At 44.6% G+C, this 19,741-nt stretch overlaps 1 protein-coding gene across 2 annotated transcripts in view; it reads right to left on the bottom strand.

Moving 5' to 3' along the window:
* Positions 1-19,741, bottom strand: part of MARCHF8 (membrane associated ring-CH-type finger 8) — a 1,077,645-nt gene that overhangs the window by 778,599 nt on the left and 279,305 nt on the right. Inside the window, exon 3 of one of the 2 annotated variants that reach the window (XM_044056360.1) lies at positions 4,915-4,965. The exons of the other annotated variant lie outside the window; for it this stretch is intronic. Within the exon in view, the coding sequence (XP_043912295.1) occupies positions 4,915-4,965 (51 nt within the window). The remainder of the gene's footprint in view (positions 1-4,914; positions 4,966-19,741) is intronic. 2 annotated transcript variants of the gene reach the window in all.

Below are 19,741 nucleotides of genomic sequence, written 5' to 3'. Positions count from 1 at the left end.
AAGGAATTGTGCCTGCAGATGCACTTGGTAAGTCAATGCTGTGTCCCACAAAGTCATAGCTAGTCTGCAATGGGGGTAAGAATGTGTGCCCCCCTGCTTGTTTATATACCACATGACTGTGATGTTATCTGTCTTTATCAGTAGTTGTCCCGGATGAAGTAGGTCCTTGAAGGCTGTCAGGGCATTTTGAACAGCTAGCATACCACACACACAGTTTTGGAAAATATTAAGTACTGTCCATATGACTAAACAAAGAGACAAATCCACATTGTTCCTAAACACCCATTTACAGTCAAAGCTGTGGATATTTAACACTTGTTTCCATTTCTGCATCAATATACTGGTGCAATTAAGAAAATTGTGAATTACCTTTTTCAGGGTTTACAAAATGAGGCACCTTCAGAACAAAATGCCAAGACATCATGGTATGTTTTACATAAACCATGACTACATTTTTCAGCAGTGCTGAAGAACAGGTTTAATAATACATTAAACAGAAAATTACACATTGTTCACTCACTAGATTTACAAATAAAGTGCATACAAACTACAGTTTATTCTACAGCAAAAACAGACTGAAACCACAAATGATGATTTGATACAATAAGTAATCATACACAAGTATTTCTCCCTCATTAAAAGATGTCAGAATGCAATACAAACAATGGCTACATGACAACACTCAAGACGTCAAAAGCTTGAGATGTGCTCCTAATGCTCATATAAAGACAGTTACACAGCCTGACCTTAAACACACAAAAAGCTACTTTAAAGACATTTTTTTTAACAGCACACTACTGAAATCTGTAAAAATATCTTGGATGACGCTAAAAATAGTACACAACCATAACTACATTATTTCTCTTCTAAGTAGCTTTTAAAAAGACCAATACGTTTGAAAGAACAGATCAAGTCTCTGAATTCACAGTAATAGCAAGTGTAACATGTTCACATCAAACCAATCCAGACCCCCATGATGTAGCCAACTTAAATAACGTGCCAAATAGCATCACTTAACTAGCACTGAAGATTTCTCTTCCACTGCAATGATGCTTTTAACACAGACCAGAAGGTTGCTCTATGCTTAGCTAGTAGTAGAGTACAGTTGTCTAAGTAAACTTAAAGAGTACTTGCAAAAGTGATCAGTGCTGCATTAGCCTTAGCTGTATGGATTATATCCTACACAAGATACATCAAGTCGGACAGACAGCTTCCAAAGTTTCAAGGCACATTCCACATGCCAAAAACATTACACAGTTTGAGCTGAGCTGACTAAAAACATGGCATTGCTAGGACAGGAAAATACATATCCACACCCTAGTATAAAACACACACCTAGCCATGTATCCCAGATCTGACAAATTGAGGTACCAATGGTAGTAGAAAGCAGGGGCCTGTGAGATAAACCATTTCAAGCTGCCTGTGTCCATTAGGGAGAAAAGTTACAAACCAGGGGTGAATTTCCAGTTCCCCATCCAACTTGCAATTGAACTTGGTTAGGTAGAAAATCTGCTTAACATGAATAGGGAGCCTGTTCCAGAGAAGGGGTGGTCTCTGGGTTACAAACCTGACTCTCCAGCAAGTTTTATTTACATCACAGGTATGATTTGGAAGTAGAAGCACCCCATTGTTTAGACCGGTACGAACCTTGGGGCTGGGATTTGCCTCTTGGGCGTCTGTATCTGCCCCTTTGTGGTCTGTCTGACACTGGAAAGGACCAATTCTTTGTAGGCCAGTGTCTGCTAAATCTTGGAGGCTGAACCTGTAAGAAATCCTTAACCGTTTGCATAGATTTAGCTTTTCCCTCCATTTTCTTTAACACCTCTTCTGCTTTAACACCAAACAAAGTATCATGCTGTAATGGGGCATTTAATAATTTTGCTTCGACATGATCAGGCAGACTTTGTTCCTTTAACCAAGCATGCCTCCTGATGACGGAACCCGTAACAGCGGCTCTGCAGGAGGTCTCCAAAGAATCAAAACCCACTTGCAAAGTATGCTTTCCAACTTATTCGCTGAATGCAATAAAGCCTGCATTTCTTTGTTTTCTGCACATTCAGAATTTGTCAACATTTTCTGTTTAAGCAGTGACACATTGCTGATATTTGAGCATATGAAATTGAAAGACCTTATAGCCAAGGTAGTGGAAGTGTAAATCTTTTTTCCCCATCTGTCCAATGCCCTAGAATCCCTGTCAAAGGGGGTAGGGTTTTTTGCAGTGGAAGCCTTGACCCCTTTGGGACCCTGAGAGATGGTTTCTGGGTCAGCAGCATGCTTTTTGAAAAGGAATTTATGAGAGTCAGGGACCCTGCAATACCAGTCTGGCTTAACAGGAGCTGGAGGTAAGGAGTCAGGGGTCAGACTGGACTCTGAAATTACATTAACAATGTCTAACACAGGTGAAATAGCTAGGGGCCTGTGTTGTGGTAGTAAAAGGAAGTCTCTGAGCCTTTTCTTAGATTCTGAAAAATCTTCTCTCCCAGTGGAAATGCTCCCTCATGGTATGCAAGGTTTCCCCAAAAGAGTAATCCTGAGGAGGAGAGGCTGAAGGGATAGATTCTTCAGCATCAGAATCCTCATAGGGAGGAAGAGAGTATTCCTGATCAGAAGAGGAATCAGATGAAATGGAAACCTGATCTGAAGATTCATATTCTGTCTCTTGCCTAGGCCTTTTATCCGGTGGGGGATGGGAACCCCTGATCAAAGTAATTAAGTCTTCGGCCATTTTGAGCATCTGTTTTTTGGGCATGGAGGCCTGTCCATGAGGCTGTTGTACTTGTTTCTTTGTCTTTAAGGGTGCTTTAGTCTTTGCCTTTGAAGCTGAAGTCGTTTTAATGTATAACTTGAGTTGGTCTGAAAACACCCTCAGAAGCCAATGCCTGCTCAGCAGCTCCGGACCTATCTGAGAGAATAGTCTCCGAAGGTCCAATACCTTGACCTTCCAGCGGCCTAGCCGACTCCATGTGGGAGTCAGCAGAGGCTTGTGGGTCTAAAGTAGCGGGCGTCAGGGGCTGCGAAGGAGTCTCACTGAGAACCGGCAAACCGGCGACTGGCTTAGAAGAAGCCTAGTCGGTTTTGGACCTCAGATGCCTGTTCTTTTTCTTTGCGTTTCTTGTGAATTCCGGTAGCCGGATGGCTATCTGACGACATGGTATAATTAAATCTTCTGCCAAAATAGTGCAATGCAAAATCATACTGACGCTTAATAGTGCGTTGGTTAAATCTAGCACAAAACCGACAACTAGCAATGTTACGGTCAGGGCCTAGGCAAGGAATACAGTAAGAATGAAAGTCCTTATCAGGTATTTGCTTCCCACAAGAAATACAATTAACTTTTTCTGACGTCTGGAACAAGGAAAAAAGTTTCCCCAACGGGGTACTTAGCTTTTAATGAAGACTTCGGATCGGAAATTCGAACATGAAAATCTCAGGAGTCGGCCTATCGGCACTTGCGAACTGCTTATGCTTCGGGCACCGCATGGCAAGAAAGACTGAAGAAAATGGCGTCGGCTGAATCTTTTATACCCCTACTGCATTGACGTCAGGGAAGAGGCGACAGCAACCGACGCTGGACCTAGACTTTGGAATTCAGGCCGACTGAGGGTAGCCTGCCAGCAGGATAACCCAAGTGTAATGACTGCAACAGTGAAACACGAACATACACTTTTTCCCCAAACTCATCAATAGCGTTACCCTCCTTGTATGACGGATTCAAATTACCAAAATGCTTAGCAGCAGCTGGATTGACCAATGCTATAGCTGCTGTGTCGGGTCTGGGATCAGAGTATAAAAACTTTAAATACTTAATTTGATACATTCTACCTGCTTTCGTAGGGTCAGCAAGTTGGCTGTCAGGGAAAACACAGGTTGTGAGAAGTGCATCTTCCAATGCTGGCAGCACCGAGGGATGGGTGAAAATTCTGGGAATTATAGTTGTAGCACTTCATAACATTTTATAAGGAACTGAGAAGCCCTTAGTGTTCTTCCACTGAAAACACTGGCAAATTTTAAAAATAATCTCAGAGAAAATGAATATCTAACAGGGAGATTTACTCTCCTCAGAGTCTGAATTAGAGATCTGACACGAAAAAACTGCAAGTGTCCTTTCATGTGCTACTACATTATTCTATAGCTTGAACCTCAAAGGAAAAGAGGAATCCATTTTCCTTTGGTCAGAAATCACCTTACAAGAAGGGTCAATAGGCTGCACAACACACCTGAGCCAAGTCCAACAAATTATTCCTGTCCACAGAAACTTACACAGAAGTTAACTGTTTAGCTTTCTGTGTCTATTAATAAGAATGCTGAGGCAAACATACTTACTATTGCCAGAAAAAGTGATGGGCACAACATTATGGATATGGAAAGGGCACATTCCCTGCCTTTCGCTCAATGACTAAAGTCTCTATGGTGCTCACTGAGGGAACCTCTACAGCTGCAGTAGACATGGCAAACCTTTGGTCAGTAGGGGCTGTATGAACATCAGAGGGAAAAAGATGAGTGGTCTGAGAAATCAGGTTTGGCCACAGCAGTCACCACCTACAGCTGTGGCATATTACAAGTCCACTGTGACTGCAAAGGCTGCTTAGTTAACTTCCTTTTTGTGGCTAGAAGGAGATTTGACAGAGGGACAGGTAAGACTGTTCATTGCTAAAGCCAAAAAAGATATTGGTTTCCCACGTAAGCTTAGCAATAATAATCAGCAAAACAGTAAAAGTAGCAAAAAAGGTCACATTTCCCCACCAAAAAAAAAAGCACAGTAAAAAGTACTCACTTTCCCCAGCCTCAAAAATTAATTTTGATTTAATGCACATGGCATGGTTTTACTAGTTTATTTAGACGGAAAGCTTTCCTTGGTTACATAAGTAAACTAAATACATCTCTGCCTTCAGAGAGTCTATCCAAATGCCTTACCTTGGATATATTACTAGAACGGCTTGCAGAATGGCCCAAAGACTTTTCATTCTGAAAAAATAACAGAATACATTCATATTTTAAAAATGAAATGGCATGTAAAGTATAAACATAACCAACACCATTAAGATATATAAATCAGCTCTGCAGGTAAAGTACAGTTGTGTACACTTACCATAAATGTAGATGTTCGAGTGTATTCACTGTTGCAGTCATTACATTTGAGTAATCTGCTGGCAGGTTGCCCTCAGTCATGCAGCAGACGCCATTTTAATCAGTTTTTCTTGTCCCAGATGTCATATATATATATATATATATATATATATATATATATATATATATATATATATATATATATATATCTGTATATAAACAGCATTAGGAGCAGCTATAAGGCCCTGCAAGACTGCAGTGGCAAAGCCTGCCATGGATTTAGAGGAGAGGTAAATGATAATGCTTTGTGAACGTATGTGCAGAGCTCCAAGTAGCAGCTTCTAGAAGGTCTTTGGTTGGCAGCCCTGGTGGAATGGGATCGAATTCCCTTGGGCACAGGTTTACCATGGTGCAAATAGCAGAAACGAATGCAGTGGCTTATCCATTTCGAAAGAGTCTCTGCTTCAATATAGCCTTCCCCTCTGATCCTGCAGCAAATGCTACCAGTAGTTGCTCAGACTTTCTTAGAGACTTTGTAGACTCTTAGTTGTCTGTGTACATCCAATGAATGCAGAATCCGCTCCCCCTTGTTCTGCGGATTTGGATAAAATGTTGGCAGGTGAATGGTCTGGTTAAGAGCCACACTGGATACCACCTTAGGCATAAAAGAAGTATTGGTCCGGAGGGCCACCCTGTCTGGGTAAAATATAATGAAAGGCTCCACTGCCATGAGAGCCTGTAGTTCTGAAACCCTTGTTGCTGAAGTGACTGCCAAAAGAAAAGCTGCCTTCCAAAACAGAAATTTTATATACGCAGTAGCTGCTGGTTCAAAAGGAGGCAGGGTGAGTTTTTCCAGCACGAAATTGAGGTCCCATGCAGGAGTTGGTGCTCTCCTGGGAGGCCTTAAGTTTTTGGCCCCTCTGAGATACTGTTTAAGCAGTGGATGAGAAAAGAGGGGAGGCTCTGTGTTGTAATGAGCCGAGATGGCAGAGGCATGGATTTTTATTGAAGAAAAAGATAGGCCCTTGTCAAGCATCTCAGTTAAGTATTGTAAAATCTGAGGAATATTGGGCTTTGCTGTGTCTATTCCTTGTGCTTGGTTCCAAGCACAGAATCTCTTCCATTTATCAGCATAAGATTTTCTAGTACTAGGCCTTCTGGCTTCCAAAATGACATCCATCACAGATTTACTGAGAGATGCGGTTTGAATAATTAGTTGATTAGCCATGCTGCAAGATTCAGAGATTGGAGCGGAGTGAGCAGAATTTGATAGTTCTGCTGAGACAGTAGATGAGGTGTTTGAGGCAAGTACCATGGAGGAAGGTGTGACATTCCTTAGAAGTGGGTACCAGTGCTGGCGAGGTCAGTCCGGAGCAATTAGGATCATTTTTGTTTTTTCCTGTCTGACTTTTAGTAAGACCTTGGAGAGTAGAGGCAGAGGGGGGGGGGGGGGGAGGCATAGACTGATAGTTATTTCCAGCTGAAGGATAGAGCACCCACTTTCCATGCTTTTTTGTGATATGTTCTTGTGCAGAATTTGTCCAACTGATAGTTTTGGGGAGAGGCAAATAGATCTATGTCCGGGCTCCCCCACTTCTATGTTAATATGCTGAAGATTTGTGAATTCAGTTTCCATTCGTGCGGGTCCATAAGATTTCTGCTTAGGTCATCTGCCAGAGTATTTTGCTTTCCTGGCAAAAAAATTGAGCTTGAAGATGTATTTGGTAAGTCAAGGCTGTGTTCCACAAGGCCATGGCTAGTCTGCAAAGGGGGTAGTAATGTGTCCCCCCTGCTTGTTTATGTACCACATAACTGTGGTGTTGTCCATCTTTATCAGTAATTGTCCTGGATGAGGTAAGTCCTTGAAGGCTGTCAGAGCATTCTGAACAGGTAGCATTTCTTTCTGACTGATATGCAGATGCAGTTGGTTTGGGCTCCATTTGCCCTAAATGCATCTCCCTGCCAGGTGGGCCCCCCCAAGCATAGTCTGATGCGTCTGTAGTTAGGGTTTGGGTGGCAGGGGGTAGAGTGAATGACAGTCCCTTGTTTAGGTGACATGTCTCTGTCCACCAAAGAAAAAAGAAGTTATGTCTTACCATAACATTCCATCTGTATTGTTGATCCTCGTTCAGTCATTACACATGGGTATCGGTTCCGAGCTCGGAACAGAGCTGGCCATTTTCCAAGCTCGCGTCAGCATCAAACACTCAAGCTAAACTCTTACCCACAATCCCCCTCTCCCTGTTACCTCAGATTGAGTTTGCAAGTCAAAGAAGGTAGAAGCCACCTCTGGTCAAATAACCTAAGAGAACTGGATGGTGAGATCCACTAGAAACCACAGGAGGGGGAAGGAGGGAGGGTCGAAATGACTGAACGAGGATCAACAATACAGATGAAACATTATGATAAGACATAACTTCTTTATCTGATATTGTTAATCCTCGTTCATTCCTTACGCATGGGACAGAGTCCTAAGCTACCTCTATTCCTGGGAGGCTCTCATGGAAGGACATTCCTGAGCACCATAGAACCGAAAGATGCTCTTCCCCTGGAGGCCAAATCCAATTTGTAATGATTGATGAAGGTATGAGGCATAGCCCAAGTTGCAGCTGCACAGATGTCATGTAAAGAAACTCTGGCATGGAAGGCAGCAGAAGTTGCCACCAACCTTGTTGAATGAGCTTTCATGGTAGTAGGCAACGAGACATTACGTTTTGTATAAAGGTCACACAGTTCATCAACCATCTAGCTAATGTGACCTTGGCAACAGCAGATCCTAATCTAGGTCCAGAAAAGGCCAAAAATTACTGGTCAGATTTACAGAAAGGTTTAGTCCTGTTTAAGTAAAAATGGATTAGCCTGTGTATATCTAGGGTATGTAGGCAATACTCTCCTCTGTTTGAATGACTGGGAAAGAAAACTGGCAATTCAATGGCTTGATTAATGGACATTTCAGAGATCACTTTAGGCAGAAATGACAGATTACTTCTTAGAGACACTATCTCTATGAAAAATCAAGTATGGACTTTTGATACATAAAGCTTGAAGCTCAGAAATACGTCTGGCACAATAAAGACGACCAAAAACAAGGTTTTCCGTGACAAATACTTGAGGTCTCAAGAAGAGGCTGGTTTGAAAGGTGACATTGTCAGAGCTTGTAGAACTAATGATAAATCCCATGGTTGAATAGGTTCTCTAAAAGTTGGCTTCAGATGATTCATACCTTTTATGAAGGTCTTGCGCAATTTATGGGACATAAGAGAGGAATCTTGGACACCCTCATGAAAATTAGAAATTGCAGCCAAATGAACTCTAATGGTGGAGGCCAATACACCCGATTAAAACAAATTGGCCAGATAGTCTAGTATTATCGACACTGGTGCTGAAAAGGGGTCTACTTGTTTATCTTTCAGCCAACAGGTAAATCTTTTCCACTTGCTCAGGTAAGTAATTCTAGTGGAAGACTTATGAGAAGCAATGGGAATATCACGTACTGGTAAAGAAGTATCATTCTGCCTGGCAATCAAGGGAAATGGAGTAGCCAAGCCGTGAGCTTCAGGCTGTTCAAGTTGGGATGAATCAGGTTCTGTGGATGTGAGATCAACTCCGGGGCTGGTGGAGAATCCATGGTGGATCTAGTAGGGAGGCCAAAGGAAGGGGAACCAAATCTGTCGAGGCCAATATGGTGCTATGAGGACCACCTTGCTCTTCAACAGACGAGCTTTCTTCAGAAACTGGGGAATGAGGGGAAAGGGTGGAAATGCATAAAGAAGAACCGAGGGCCAATCGTGGACTAGAGCGTCCATGGATGACTATCCCAGAGGGGGAATCAGGGTGAAGTAGTTGCTGCATTTGTAGTTGGTCGGGGATGCAAAGAGATCGCAGCTAAGCCGGCCCCAGGGGTGGAAGATCTCTGCTGCTATCAAGGGATTCAGGGACCACTAGTGAGGTTGAAGAATGCACCTGCTGAGTCTGTCTGCTATCACGTTGGAACTCCCGGGAATGTGCGTTGCTAGAAGAAAACGGTTGGTAGCCTTTGCCCATTGCCATATCCTCGTGGCCTCTCGACAAAGGGGGTAAGATTTGGTTCCACCTTGCTTGTTGATGTACCAGGCCACCGCCATGTTGTCTGACTGAATCGCAATTGTCCCAGACGGCAGCAGGGGATAGAATGCTCGCAACGCCAGAAGCACCGCCCTCAGCTCTAGAACATTTATATGCAGATGGGCCTCCAGTTCGGACCAAGTGCCTTGGACTGTCTGTCCCTGACACAGCCCCCCTCCCAACCCATCAGGGAGGCGTCCACGGTCACTGTGGCCTTGGGCTGCTGGGGGGAGAAGGGGCAAGACCATTGTGAGAGATTGTGTGTTATCCACCAATTTAAATCCTGTTTGCACCTGTGGGTTACTCGCATCATGGCTGAAAGAGGATGCTGAAAAAATACCATTGGGTGAGCAGTAGCCATGCAGAAGCCTCATGTGAAACCTGGCAAGGGGAACAATGGTGATGGAGGCTGCCATAGAACTCAACAGCTGTAGAACCCAGTGAGCCGTGGATTTTTCCTTTGGAAGGATTGGAATTAGTTGTTGCTTTATCCTTAGAATTCTGTGCTCTGGAATAGCAGCTCTGCAGTTTTTTGTGTCCAAGATAACCCCTATGAATTCTGTTGACTGAGATGGGGTGAGATTGGATTTTTGTCAGTTTATGGTTATGCCTAAGCCTTTGAGCAGCAAGGAGAGAGTATGCCAGGGCTTTTTCCAGTAGATGTCTGGTGGGGGTGGAAATGAGCCAGTCGTCTAGGTATGGAAACACCTGGAATCCTTGAAGTCGCAAGTGAGCTGTGACAACTGCCATGTACTTTGTGAACACTCTGGGGCTGTAGAAAGTCCGAAGGACAGTACTCTGAACTGGTAGTGACTGGCTCCCACATGGAAGCGCCAAAATCATCTTGATGGCCTGTCCACCTTTATGTGGTAGTACGCATCTTGAAGATCTATAGAGCACATCCAATCATCTTTTTCCAAAAGCGGGAGGATAGACTATTGTGACCATCCATAGAGTCATGGCTAGTCTGCAAAGGGGGTAGGAGTGTGAACCCCCTTGCTTGTTTATGTACCACATAACTGTGGTGTTGTTTGTCTGTATCAGTAGCTGCCCTGACTGTAAAAGATCCCTGACAGCCAAGAGGGCATTCTGCACAGCTAACATCTCTCTTAAATTGATATGTAGGTGCTTCTGATCCTCTATCCAAAAACCTTGCAGGCCTTTCCCCTGCAAGTGGGCTCCCCATGCATAATCCAAGGCGTCCGTGGTTATCACTTGGTAGGCTGGAGGTAGACTGAAGGCTTTCCCTTTGTTTTGAAGACATGCCATTGCCCACCAATGGAATTCCTTTTGCAGGCAAGACAGCAATCACTGTTTCCAGTCTGTGACAATGCTGGGACCATACGCTTTTTAGGTACCACTGTATCTTCCTCATATGCAGTCTTGCATATGGTATGAGTAGGATGCAGGAAGCCATGTAACCCAAAGCCTGCAAGAATTTCCTTGCAGTTAACTGAGACATTAACGCCAGGCTTTTGAAAGTTAAAGCCAGCTGTAGTTGTTTTTCTGGCGTCAGGAATGCCATCTGGGTTGCTGTGTTTAAAAGAGCACCCAGGAAAGTTATCTGTTGAGTGGGTGCCAAATTTGACTATTTTACGTTCACAGTGAATCCCAGGTACTTGATTAGATTCTTAACAAATTCCAAGTGCTGGAGTAAAATGTCCTTGCTGTCTGCTTGAATAAGGCAGTCGTCTAGATAAGGGTAAATTTGAATTCCCTTGAGTCTACAGTAAGCTACTACTGGTGCCAGGCACTTGGTAAAGACCACGGGCGCAGTAGACAAGCCAAAGGGCAGCACAGAGAATTGGTAATGTTTCGAGCCTGCCTTGAACCTGAGGTATCTTTCTGCATCCTGTCTGATAAAGGAGGCTTACCTGCACATTTCTAAGTCCAATGTCATCATCCATGCATTTTTGCTCAACATTGGCAGGAGCTGCTACAGAGTAAGCATCTTGAACTTTGGTATCTCCAGGAAAGTATTTAAGACTGACAGATCCAGGATGGGTCTCCAAGTATTTTGCTTTCTGGGAACTAGAAGAGTCTTGAATAAAAGCCTTGTCCAGTCTCTGAATTTGGAACCAGTTCTATGGCCCTCATAGCCATGAGGGACCTCACCTGTTTTAATGCCTCTGCCCATTGAGTTTTTGGTAGGTCTGGCCATCTGTTTGGTTTTGGTAAGGTGTGAAAGTGGAATTTGTAACCTCTTAAAACTACATCCAGAACCCACTTGTCTTGGGTTATGCAAGTCCAATTTCGGTGAAAAAGAGAAAGTTTTCCTCCCAGAGGAGCCTCCAGGAGAGAGGTTCCTGGAGCCATGCAGGGGGAGTCATTGAGTCCGTTTCCTATAAGGTCGAGATATATCTTCTCCACCCCTGGGGGTGGAAGCACTCCACTGTCTAGGTCTATAAGAGGTCTGTGCTTGGGCCCTCCCTCTGGGGCGCCTATATCTACCCCTCTGAGGCTTGTCCGAGCTGGGAAAGGACCAATTTTTAGCTGGCCAATTTCTGCTAAATCTAGGAGGCTGAACCTGTAAGAAATCCTTAACAGTTTGCATGGATTTTGCCTTATCCTCCATTTTCTTTAAAACCTCTTCAGCCTTAGACCCAAACAAAACATTATGTTGAACAGGAGCATCCAGTAATTTTGCTTTTACTTGATCAGGCAAATTTTGTTCCTTTAACCAAGCATGCCTTCTAATGACTGTGCCAGTGGCAGCCGCCCTGCATGAGGCCTCCAAAGCATCAAAACCACAGTGTAAGGTATGTTTCCCCACCTGCTCAGTAGCATGGATCAAATCTTGTAATTCCTTATTGTCTGCACATGCAGAAATGGTACACAGTTTTTGTTTCATAACAGACAAAATGTATTTCTGATATTTCAACATATGAAATTGACAATTTAAAGCCCTAATAGATAAAGTAGCAGAAGTGTACACTTTTTTGCCCTATCTCTCCAAAGCTCTAGAATCCTTATCTGACGGAATAGGGTTCCTAGCAGTGGCGGCCTTAACACCCTTAGGACCCTGAGAAATGGTTTCTGGATCAGCAGTAGGATTTTTAAATAGAAACTGGTGGGAGTCAGGGACTCTAATATCTATCAGGCTTAGCAGGGGCCGGAGGAAAGGAGTCAGGAGTTAAATTAGACTCAGAAAAGACATCATCCACAATATCCAAAATAGGAGGAATAGCCAGGGGTCTGTGTTGGGGAAGAAGGAAATCCCTCAGCCTTCTCTTAGATTCAGAGTACTCCTGTCCTTCCCAGTGAAAATGTTCCCTCATGTCATGTAAAGTTTCCCCAAAATAATAATCCTCAGGAGGAGAAGCTGAAGGAATGGATTCCTCAGCATCAGAATCCTCATAAGGAGGGAAAGTATAATCCTGTTCAGAGGAAGACAGTAAAGAGATAGATACCTGATCAGAGGATTCATAATCCAATTCTTGTCTTGGCCTTTTGTCTGGAGGGGGATGGGAACTCCAAATCATAGTTAGCAAGTCCTCCGCCATTTTAAGCATTTGTTTTTGAGATTTAGGTCCCGGATCAGGAGGAGGCCTGGGCTTGAATCTGTTTTAGAAGGAGTCTTTGTCTTTACCTTTACCTGAAGCTGCGTAGGCCTGAAAACCCCCTCGGAAGCCAGTACCTGCACAGTGGCTCCGGACCCATCCGAGGGAGCATTATCCAAAGGTCCTGCACCTGGAGTATCCGAAGGCCTAGTTGGCTCCTCATGGGAGTCCGTTTCGGCAAGCGGTTCTGTAATGGCCGATGACAGGGGCTGCGAAAGCACCTCACTGACAATGGCCAAATCGGCAGCTGGCTCAGATTGTAAACTGTTGTCTGATTTGGACCTCTGAGGCCTATCCATATCCTTGCGCCTTTTATGAACTCCGGTAGTCGGAAGCATTTCCGACGACATGTTATAATTAAATCGCCTCCCAAAGTAATGAAAAGCAAAATCGTATCTCCGTTTAATAGTACGCTGATTAAATCTAGAACAAAACCGACAACTAGCTACGTCGTGGTCAGGGCCTAGACAAGGAATACAGTAAGAGTGAAAATCCTTATGAGGTATTTGCTTCCCACATGAAATACAATTATTAACTTTTTCTGACATCGGTCTGGAGCAAGAAAAAAAGTTTCCCCAATGGGGTACTTGGCTTTGAAAAGAAGAATGTCTTTGGTATGAAGCACCAAAAATAACAGGAGTCAGCCGACCGGCACATGCGAACTGCTTCCACCGCACAGCAAGAAAGACTGGAGAACATGGCGTCGGCTGGGAGCTTTGTACCCCTGGCACACTGACGTCGGGCAGAGTGAGTACACAGCCGACGCCGGACCCAGACTTTGGGATTCTGGCCGACCGAGGGCTGCCTGCCAGCAGGAAGAACCCTACAGTGATGACTGCAACAGTGAAACACGAACATCCTAGTGAGCCGTGGATTTTTCCTTTGAAAGGATTGGAATTAGTTGTTGCTTTATCCTTAGAATTCTGTGCTCTGGAATAGCAGCTCTGCAGTTTTTTGTGTCCAAGATAACCCCTATGAATTCTGTCGACTGAGATGGGGTGAGATTGGATTTTTGCCAGTTTATGGCTATGCCTAAGCCTTTGAGCAGCGAGGAGAGAGTATGCCAGGGCTTTTTCCAGTAGATGTCTGATGGGGGCGGAAATGAGCCAGTCGTCTAGGTATGGAAACACCTGGAATCCTTGAAGTCGCAAGTGAGCTGTGACAACTGCCATGCACTTTGTGAACACTCTGGGGCTGTAGAGAGTCTGAAGGACAGTACTTTTAACTGGTAGTGACTGGCTCCCGCACGGAAGCGCCAAAACCTTCTTGATGGCCTGTCCACCTTTATGTGGTAGTACGCATCTTGAAGATCTATAGAGCACATCCAATCGTCTTTTTCCAAAAGCGGGAGGATAGACTATTGTGACCATCTGGAATTTTTGTACTCACAAACATCAATACACTGAGATCCAAAATTGGTCTCCAGTCCCCGGTTTTCTTTGGCACCAAAAATAGTCTTGAGTAGAATCCGGATCCTATCTGGTCTGGAGGGACTATTTGGATGATTCTTTCTTAGCAGCTTTTCTATCTCTATTGCTGCTTCTTCCCCTTGACTGGGTGGAACGTCAGGAAGATGTTTTGAAGGGACAGGGACAAAGATTGAAGGGGATAGGATAACCTCTGGTTATAATCCTTTGTACCCAAGAATTGGTGGTGATGGTTAGCCAGACAGAAAGGTACAAGGAGAAACGTCCCCAAACCACCTCCAGAGAAAAGGAGTTGGGTCGCTCTTCAGGAGCGCTGGTAGGATTGACCAGGGAAAGAATCCCTGGAACCCTGGTTACGCAGACCCCCACTGCCCCGAAAGGAGAGTCTTCCCTGAGAGTTTCTCCCTCTGCCTCTGGGGGAGAACTCGGCCTGTGTGTCACGGAAAGGACCCTGAGATTTCTTGAACCATATCTTCCCACTCTTTTGGTTTCGGGAGAAAGCACGTTGAAGGGAAGAATAACTGACACCTATGGAAGAAAGGGTCTTACCATCCTGTTCACATATGGCCAGTGTGCTTTTAATTTTGGGCCCAAACAACAAGGAGGCCTCAACGGGGGCATTAAGAAAGAAAGACAAAGGGTTCCGTGAAGTTGCAAAAGCACATCCAGGCGTGTCATCTGAAGACCGCAGCTGAATCCACTGCTCCAAGCTGCTCCTTCTGATGCGTGATATATCAATCACATAGAGGAGTTAGATATAGGTTCAATGGTGGCCAGCTGACAGGCCACTGTCACGGACCTCATCAGACATGGCACCAGCCAAGGTTTCAGAGAGCTCAGAAACCAGATCCCTCTAAAGCCTGGTAAAATGTGCCATATAACTCAGAGACCTGATAGCAAGGTGCGCTTCCCCATCCTTTCCAGGGCTTGGGACTGTTAGGCGAATAGACAGTCTGGCCTTCTTCTGCCAGATCCTTCTTTGTTGTGGCCGCCACCACCAAAGCATCTACAGGAAGACCTTTGGACCAATGGGGATCCGAAGCAGGAGGGGATAAGATCTTATCTGGCCTTCGGGGAATAGCTTCGACAGTATCAGGAGCCTTCCAAGCACGCTGCACAATGAGCCGGGACAAGTTCTTCGGCAGGTGGAGTAACCCAGGAGGTAGGGGGCCGGGCGCAAAAGGCCTGCAGGAACACAGACTCCTCAGAGGTCAGATTAGAGAACTGCCAGTAATCTCTCTGTTTCAGGATTTCGATGATATCACCAAAGGATACCTCAGAGGGTGACCGAGGGGATCCTTCCCCCTCATAGAAATCTGTGTCTTCGGTGAGGGACTCCTCTGTGGAGTCCATGTGCTTCCTCTTAAACAAACTTTTCCGGTGGACCTCCTCAGCGGGAGAAGCTGGAGAAGACAGCGGAACAGGGGATTCCTGAGGTAATATGTCCTGTGGCCCCTGCACCCGTTGTCCGCTATGTGCGGCTTGTGAAACCAGTGTACCAGAGGATGGAGGTATAGACAGTCCGGAATCGCCAGTAGCAGCGAAAGCCTTCTCCATCAATTGGAAGGCTGGTCCACCCGAAGAGGAGTGCATGTCTAGGACAGGAGTTACCCCTCCCCTAAGTGGCTCAGCCTGACGACCCGGAGTCCCCAGATGGCTGTGGAGCAGCAAACTATGAGTGTCACAACTAACATCCTGGGTCATAGCAAAACTTTCCTGCCACGAAGGCAACTGCAGTTCCTTAGTGAGATCCATAAAGGGAACCACAGAAGGGGAAGACTGCTATATCCATGGACTTCAAAGGCAATGAAGGAGGAGAATAAGAACGGGTCTTTGGAGATGGGTGATCACCTCGCAAGGAAGGGTAGTTCCTGAGGGGTGGGATACCTCTGGCCAAGAGTACCTGGTCCACAAGACACAACACATCATGTTCGGAAAGGCTTCTAGTGGACCTCATGGAGACTGAGGGAGAAACAGGCCTGTCCACAGAAGAGGCAGACTCTGTGCCCATTTCATCTGACTGCACCGAGGACAACAGTGCCGAGAGAGACTGGACTACTGTTGTCTGCACCGAAGAAGTCATCGGTGCAGAGGTCACTGTCTGCACCGATACAGGGATCGGTGCCAAAGTGGCTGTCGGTGCCGAAGCTGGAACCGATAAAACTGGAGTCAACAATAAAGGCATCGGTTCAGAGAAAGATGTCAGAGCCGATGCGGTCAAGGTCTGCGCCGATTGAAAGGTCGGTGCCGATACAGTGGTAATGGTCTGAACCGAGGAGCCCCTTGGTGCCAATATATAGAAGGCTGCAGGAGAAGACAGAGGCTGCCTGACGACAGGACAACCCAGTTGTTATGACTGCAGATGCATCCATGAAGGACATGGTCCAAGCACTGATAGCACTGTGGCTAACAGAGAGCTCCGGAGCCAAAACTTTAGCCTTTTTAGATTTTGGTTGACAGAAGTCTTCAGCCGGGTACAAAGGCAAAGATTTAGCCTTAGTAGGAACATCCACTTTCTTATGGGCTCTAGGAGGGGTTGAGACCTCCAACCCAGAAATAGCCTCTGAAAAGGGAGATTTTTAGAAGTCCCTTCAGTATCCGCTTGTTTTTCCTTTCCAACAATGTTCTATTAGAAAAGCTCTCACAAATAGTACAGGGTGGTTCAACAGATAAATGGGAGGCTCCCAAAAAATAAACACACAGAGTGCGCATCAGAAGTAGGCAGTTTGTGTTCACAATCAGAACACTGCTTAAACCCCGGACTACCTTTCTTATTTGCCATTACAGCAAATTAATTAATAGAAAAATACCAACAATGGTACAAGAGAGTACCAGAAGGTATGAGAGAGAAAAGGGAAAAAGATTACAAACTATGGTAAAAAGAGAATACCTTGCAGTAAAAGTAGTAAGGAAAAAGCAGAAAAACCTGAAGAAATTATGAACACTAGATGTGATAGGGTAAGAGACAATAAAATATGAACTTTTCTGACAGAAAAGTAATTTGTAAAGCAATTAAACAATTGACAGTACTTGGCTCAAGAGAAGTAGCTTGACACGACCGGATGGCAACGCGGCAAACGAAATCTGGGGTAACGGGGAGAGGGGGATTGTGGTTAAGAGCTTAGCTTGAACGCTTGAAGCGGACGCAAGCTTGGAAAATGGCTGGCTCAGTTCTGAGCTCGGAACAGATACCCATGCGTAAGGAATGAACGGGGATTAACAATATCAGACCTCCTGTTGTAGGCAGGGAATAAGAGGAATCATTGTTTCCAGGCTGTGACAATGCTGACTCTATAAACCTTTTAGGTACCACTGAAGTTTCCTCATATGCAGTCTCGCATATGGAATTAGTAGAATGCAGGATGCCATGAACCCCAAAGCCTGCATAATTTGTCTTGCAGATAACTGGGTTTTTGTTGCCATTTGTTCAAAATATGTTGTCAGTTGCCTTTGTTTGTCTGGCGTGAGGTAAGCCATCTGGGCAGTTGTATTCAAGCTTGCACCCAGGAATGTAATTATTTGAGAGGGTACCAGTTGTGATTGCTTTTCGTTTATGGTGTACCCTAGGCATGCTAGAAGCCTTTTTACAAACGCCAGATGTTGAAGTAGAGTGTCCTTGTCTTCTGCTTGAATGAGACAGTCGTCCAGATAAGGATAAATTCGAATGTTTCTTTGTCTGCATAATGCAATTACTGGTGCCAGGCACTTTGTAAAGACCCTGGGTGCAGTAGATAAGCCAAAGGGCAGTGCAGAGAATTGGTAATGCAAAAAACCTGCTTTGAAGTGGAGGTATCTTCTGCACGATTCCCTTATTGGGATATGCAGGTATTTAAGTCTAGTGTTACTAACCAAGCATTCTTGCCTAGCATAGGCAGTAGCTGTTGTAAAGTCAGCATTTTGAATTTTGGAATGTCCAGGAACGTGTTAAGAATTGATAAGTCCAGTATTGGACGCCATGAATGGTCTTTTCTGGGTACCAGGAAAAGTCTAGAATAAAATCCTTGTCCTTTTTCCTTTTCTGGTACTGGTTGAATAGCCCCCATATCCATGAGGGACATGACTGGTTTCTGGGCCTCTGCCCATTGGTTGTGTAAGATCCAACCATCCATTTGGAATTGGCAAAGTATGGAAATGAAATCTGTACCCCTGGGATACTATGTTTAATACCCACTTATCCTGGGTAATTAACTGCCAATTTTGAGCATGAAGTGCTAGTTTTTCCCCAAAGGTGCTGCCAAAAGATAAGTGCTTGGAGATGTTAGAGGAAAGTCAGTGAGACTGCTTACTGTAGGGTTGTGCTTTGTTTCCTCCAGATTTGGAGGTGGAGCAACCCCACTGCTTTGACCTATAAGAACCCTGTGATTGATATCTGGAGCCTTTTGAGCATCTGGTTTTGCCCTGAGTGTGTCTGTTGAACACAGGAAAGGACCAATTTTTAGTAGGCCAGTGCCTACTGAACCTGGGTGGCTGCACTTGCAAGAAATATTTTACAGTTTGCATAGATTTAGCTTTGTCTTACATTTTCTTTAAAACCTCTTCTGCCTTATTACCAGAGTATCATGCTGCAAAGGGGCATCCAACAATTTAGCTTTAACATGATGAGGCAGATTTTGCTCCTTGAGCCAGGCATGCCTTCTAATCACAGATCCAGTAATGGCGGCCCTACAAGAAGCCTCCAAGGAATCAAAACCACATTGCAAAGTATGCTTTCCAACCTGTTCTGCTGAATGAAATAAATCCTGTAACTCTATTTTCTACACAATCAGAAATAAACATCATTTTCTGTTTCAATAAGCCCATAACATGCTGTTGATATTTAAGCATGTGAAACTGACAGTTTAAAGCCCTAATTACCAAGGTTGCAGACGTATAAACCTTCTTACCCCATCTATCCAGCGCCCTGGAATCTCTATCAGAAGGGGTAGGATTTATTGGCTGTAGAAGTCTTCACACCCTTGGGCCTCTGAGAAATAGCCTCAGTATCAGCAGCAGGATTTTTGAAAAGAAATTTGTGGGAGTCAGGAACCCTGTAATATCGGGTCTGGCTTACTAGGAGCTGGAGGCAGGGAATCAGGAGTCATGCTTGATTCCGAAAGCACATCAACAATGCCTAAAACAGGTGGTACTGCCAAAGGCCTAGGCTGAGGAAGAAGAAAATCCCTTAGCCTCTTTTTTGATTCAGAGAAGTCCTGAATTTCCCAGTGAAAATGTTCCCTTAAAGTATGCAAAGTCTCTTCAAAAGAGTAATCCTCAGGAGGAGATGCAGATGGGATGGATTCCTCTGCATCAGAATCCTCATAAGGTGGAATAGAAAATTCCTGATCAGAAGAGGGATCAGAAGAAATGGAAACCTGATCTGAAGATTCATAGTCAGTGCCTTGCCTAGGCCTCTTAGCAGTGGGAGGGTTGGGAACCCCTGATCAAGTTAATTAAATCCTCAGCCATTTTGATCATCTGTTTTTCAGGCACTGGGGCCTGAGCACATGGCTCATGCGTCAGTTTTTAGACATAGAAGTTGTTTTTGACCTTGTTTTTGTTGCTGGCGTCGGTTTAATGTAAAAATGTTGAGGCCTGAAAACACCC

Source organism: Protopterus annectens, chromosome 14.part0 (assembly GCF_019279795.1).
Source record: "Protopterus annectens isolate FY-2018-M chromosome 14.part0, PAN1.0, whole genome shotgun sequence".
Classification (NCBI taxonomy): Eukaryota; Metazoa; Chordata; order Ceratodontiformes; family Protopteridae; genus Protopterus; species Protopterus annectens.
This window is presented reverse-complemented; position numbering and strand designations above follow the sequence as displayed.